Source organism: Pongo abelii, chromosome X (genome assembly GCF_028885655.2).
Source record: "Pongo abelii isolate AG06213 chromosome X, NHGRI_mPonAbe1-v2.0_pri, whole genome shotgun sequence".
Lineage (NCBI taxonomy): Eukaryota > Metazoa > Chordata > Mammalia > Primates > Hominidae > Pongo > Pongo abelii.
Genome location: NC_072008.2, coordinates 37,713,708 through 37,718,672, shown reverse-complemented (window position 1 = coordinate 37,718,672; position 4,965 = coordinate 37,713,708). Strand labels below are relative to the sequence as shown.

Here is a 4,965-nt window from a genome sequence, read left to right as displayed (position 1 = left end):
TCTGATTTTACATGGGATGCATTCCCCGCTCCTCCACCCCGGGGACACATGCAACCATCCCCACGGGAGATAATAACACCATCATCAACCCAGGTGCTCAAGTCCAAACTTCAGAACTTACATTATATTCCCCCTCTCCCATTCCTCACCTCCTGTCCATGAGTAAACTTTGTCTCCCCTTGTCGAAAATCCATCTGGAACTTGTTGACCTCTCTTCATTTCCTCAGCCACCATCGCAGTTCAAGCTGCACTAGTCTCCTACCTGGATCAGCTATACTGGCTCTACCTGGTCTGCACCTTCAACTCTCTGCCACCCCTCTACATTCTTCAGAGCAGACAGTCACTGCCTTGACATTTGGGGGCATTTATTCTACTTTATATTTATTCTACTTTATATTCAATATCACAAATTTGAGCTTCAGCTTTGACCTTATGTTTTTCAGTCCTTCTTTTGAGCTGTTTTTTTAACCAGCTTTAATGGAAGAAATGGTACAATTGAAGGATAATATGCAGGAAGTCACCCCATATCTGTGGGGAAGGCAGCCTAAGGCTCAGTCCCATTATCCGTGTCACTCAGGGTGAGCTTGCCAAAGAGGTACTCTGCCATACTGTCCCCCAGAGCCCCCATCTTGATGCCCAGAAGCAAGAATACTTAGCACTTGCATGTTTTAAAAAGATAACTTTTCATGTCAAGTTAAAGACTATTATTTTTTATCTCCGCCCAATCCCATTCCCTTCCTTTCTCCAGAAGCAACCACAAGGATGAATTCCATACCATGTTTTATACCGTACCATGCATACGCACCCACAAATACCATGGCCCAAGACAGCACGCCCCACCATACCCCACCCACCCCACACATCTCACCCCACCCTACCCCACCTCACCCCACCCCATCCCACATGCCCTCAAAGTTTATAAGGGGAAGACTAATGTATTTTCCAGGAGCCCATAAAATACCTTTCCCCTCCACCCCCGCAGATCCTGAGCTGCATGCAGATGGGGCAGAGCTGAATGGAGAGACTGCTGGATACCTACTTTAAACCTGCATGGGGATGTGCCCTGATTCCTAAAAGGTGAGAGTGCTGCAGACACACATCAGCTGGACACCTTTATTGCTTTGAGAACAGATAACTTTATTGCTAACAATGGTCAAACTGAGAGGAGAAAAATGAAGAGGATGTTCTGAAAAGGCAACATGGATGCCCCGCCTGGTGGCGCGAGCAGGGTAAGGCACCCCGTGGCTGCGGGGCCTGTCTGGGCTCAGGTGTGTTTCTGGCTGCGGCCCAGGGTGAGCTTGTCAAACAGGTACTCTGCCAGGCCTGCTTCCGGAGTCCCCATCTTGCGCAGGTTGCTCAGGTGGCCACCCAGCTCTTTGATGGTCTTGGCCTGCTGGTTCAGGAAGTGGTTCTCCAGGAAGTCGCAGAGCTGGGGGTCGCCGTTCTCCTTGGCCAGCTGGTGCAGCTCCAGGAGGCTCTGGTTGATGCTCTTCTCCAGGTGGAAGGCGCACTCCATGGCCTTCAGCCTGCTCTCCCAGCCTTGGCCCTCTGGCTTCCTGATGTCATGAAGGCAGATGCGGCCACCGCGCAGGTTCTGCAGGCTCATCAGCTCCTGGGCGTGCTCCCTTTTCTCCTGAGACTGGTGCAGGAAGTAGCGGTCAAAGTGCTCCAGGGCCGCGTCGTCCTGGTCGAAGTAGAAGGCCATGGACAGGTACATATAGGATGCGTGGAGCTCCAGGCTGATGTGGGTGTTGATGGCGGCCTCACAGCTGGGGTGGTGGTACCGTCGCACCTGCGACAGGGAGCCCAGGGCGGGCAGCGTGGGTGCGGGGAGGAGGGGAAAAGCGGTGGGTTCGCCAGGGGCCCGGAGCAGGTAGCGGCATCGGCGTGGGCAGTGGCGGCGGTGGCGGGGTCTTCGGAGCACAACCATGGTGGACGACAGCGGCGGCTGGCGGAGGGCGGCGTCCTCCGGGCCAGGCGTTGGTGTGGTCACAGGCTCTGCGAAGGGACCGGAAGTGGGCGGTGGAGACCGTTATGGGGGGAGGGGCGCACGAGGTCGGGCGGGTGTGGGCTGGTGCGGAGCCACGCGGGACTTCCAACAGGTGGGGGTGGGGGAGCATGCTGAGTTCCATGGGCAGCCCGGGGAACTGGGCACTATCAGACCTCTGCGCTACGTCAATTCTGCAGTAACTTTTCTAGTGTCCAAGGACTTTCACCTGTCACCTGATTGTTCCCCTCTATGACAGCTTGTTCTCATTTTATAAACCTCTTGTCTTTCTTAAACTCTGAGAGTATGTTCTGATAACGTTTTCTTCTGTTTCCTGTATTATATCCTTTTTTCCCTCCTCCAGAATTAGTTCTATTTGTGCATCTTCCTCACTTTCCTTAAATATCTGGAAAACGTTTGTTCTTTCATGATTGGAATCAAGGACTGGGTTAGCCTCGGTGATGAGCATGGATCGAATGCACAGTTGTGAGTCTGGGTGACCAATAGGATTCTCCCACGAACAGGAGGGTGGAGTGTGTCAATTAGGGTGTGCTCATCTCCTTTGGAGATAAAGGTATAGAGCTCCCAGGCAGAGTAGGAACTATTCCAAATGCCCAAAGCATGGCATTTCTCTGGCATTGGAAAACTTTAGTGGATCTGTCTTCTAGGTAGATGTCAGCTTCCCTTTATATGCTCATCCATGTCTGCTGCACCCTGAAGCTTAATTCTCTCTGCAGGAGAGATGACTCCACATGATAGGGAATGTGATTTCAGATATGTTTTGAGGATCAAAGCTTAAACACCAGAGTAAAGACTCAGTTTTTAAAATTTACTTTGAAAAGTCCTGTATGTTCACAGTTTTAGGTACTCAATAACTAATCCTCATGTCTTCCCTGCTGAATTTGAAACCAATTAGTAGACACAGGACTCAGCTCACTGAAAAACAAACTTAGGTCTGTAGCAAAATGAACTTGATAGTACTTTTCAAATCTTCCAATTAGAGAAACTCACTGTGGCAGAATAACTTCACCAAAGCTTATTTGTTTTCATCTTGGTCCACAAGAAACCATATTTTTCAAGCTACTCTTGTGATTTGATGGGGACATGTACTGATTTCTGGCTATTGGAATATGAAAATAACTGATGTATGGCCAAATAAGGCCTAGTTTACAGGACACACCCTGTGCAATCCATGTCTCCAGTGAAGAAGAGGAACAGACCCTACAATATGACATATCCAATTTGGAGAAGGAGCCTGGAACTTTGGAAAACTTATGGAGAACATCCCCTCATCATTGTCACCACCAACTTGCACTGGACCTTGATAAAAACAAAAAATAAAAATTTACTTTAAAAGCTAAAGAGATTAGGAACATTTGTTACAGGAGATAGCCTCTTCTAACTAATCAAATTAGCTAGTCAAAGAAAGTACTGGATAACCACAGGCTGTACCCACAGGGTCTTGTAGGCTTATGGCACTGGAGTGCATTCCAGAACACACCCTCTCAGTGGGAAGGCAGATGAGAAAAAGGAGAGGTTTAGATAGTTCTGGGTTATCACACTTTCTTCCTTTTGCTTACTGCACCAAATATATATACACATACATACACGCACACACACACACACACACACACACACACATATCTCAATCCTTCTCCTTTTTTTTCCTTCTGGAGAGTGAAATTTAAAATCTCTCATTGGGAACACATGGACACAGGAAGGGGAACATCACACTCTGGGGACTGTTGTGGGGTGGGGGGAGGGGGGAGGGATAGCATTGGGAGATATACCTAATGCTAGATGACGAGTTGGTGGGTGCAGCGCACCAGCATGGCACATGTATACATATGTAACTTACCTGCACATTGTGCACATGTACCATAAAACCTAAAGTATAATAATAATAATAATAATAATAATAAAAGAAAAAAAAAAAAAAAAAAAAGTTTAAAATCTCTCATTGGCCAGGCATGGCAGCTTACCTCTTATAATCTCAGCACTTTGGGAGGCCAAGGCAGGCAGATTGCTGGAACCCAGGAGTTCAAGTCCATCCTGGGCAACATGGCGAAACACACCTCTACAAAAAAAATTTAAAAAAATAGGCATGGTGGCACACACCTGTAGTCCCAGCTACTCAGGAAACTGAGGTGGGAGAATTGCCTAAGCCCAGGAAGTCGAGGCTGCAGTGAGCCATGATCCCACCACTGCATTCCAGCCAGGGCGACAGGAGTGAGAGACTCGGTCTCCAAAAGGAAAAGAAAAAAGAAAAATCCCTCATGGACTCTTGAGGATCAAGGAAAAATGTTTTCCTTCTGCCTCGATGTCCTGGAATAAAATCAGGCTGGTCCTTGGGTACCTAACCTTAAGCCAGGAACACAAAGCACAGGGGCAGAGATCACAACTCTCTGACCCCAGAACCAGTCAGCTGTGGTGAGGAAGGTGGGACATGTAGCAACATAAAGCTCTCCTGGAATCACATACCTGGAATCTGTGTTTGTGTGGAGCAGTTCCCCAGAAAAGGGGAATGCTAATTCCAGGACTGGTGGCGGGAGGCTAAGCAGGTGGTACCACAGATAGTACCATTCAGTTTTCTCTACTGAGCCATAAGGTCTGCAGTTAGGAGGTTCCCACATCTGTCTTTGTTTCCCACACTACACCATGCCAGCACCTAGCACATTCTTCTCCTTTGGAAAGGAGTATAGTGAGGAAGAAGCAACAAAAGTGGGCTAGGAAAGCAAAGGAACAGATTGTTGGAAGTAACTTGAGAATGGAAGTAGCGTCAACTCCCAACTACAAACGTGAAATGCCTTTGGGCAGCATGCTGCCTCAATGCTCTGTGTGAGGCCCAGGGTTAAGGAACATGGCCACAGTGAGCACTGGTTAGTAAAGATGGCCAGGGGCTGGGCAGGTTGGCTCACACTGTAATCCCAGCACTTTGGGAGGCCGAGGTGGGTAGATCACCTGAGGTCAGGAGTTTG

General features: G+C 48.6%; 1 protein-coding gene across 1 annotated transcript; it reads right to left on the bottom strand.

Moving 5' to 3' along the window:
* Positions 1-1,102: 1,102 nt before the first annotated feature.
* On the bottom strand, positions 1,103-3,623 carry LOC100431625 (ferritin heavy chain-like). Its single transcript, XM_009234709.4, has one exon. The coding sequence runs from the start codon at positions 1,928-1,930 to the stop codon at positions 1,265-1,267; it is 666 nt and encodes a 221-aa protein (XP_009232984.1). The 5' UTR covers positions 1,931-3,623; the 3' UTR covers positions 1,103-1,264.
* Positions 3,624-4,965: the final 1,342 nt, after the last annotated feature.

Coding starts and splice junctions, on each gene's coding strand:
- LOC100431625 (XM_009234709.4), bottom strand. CDS start 1,930: ATGGTTGTGCTCCGAAGACCCCGCCACCGCCGCCACTGCCCACGCCGA.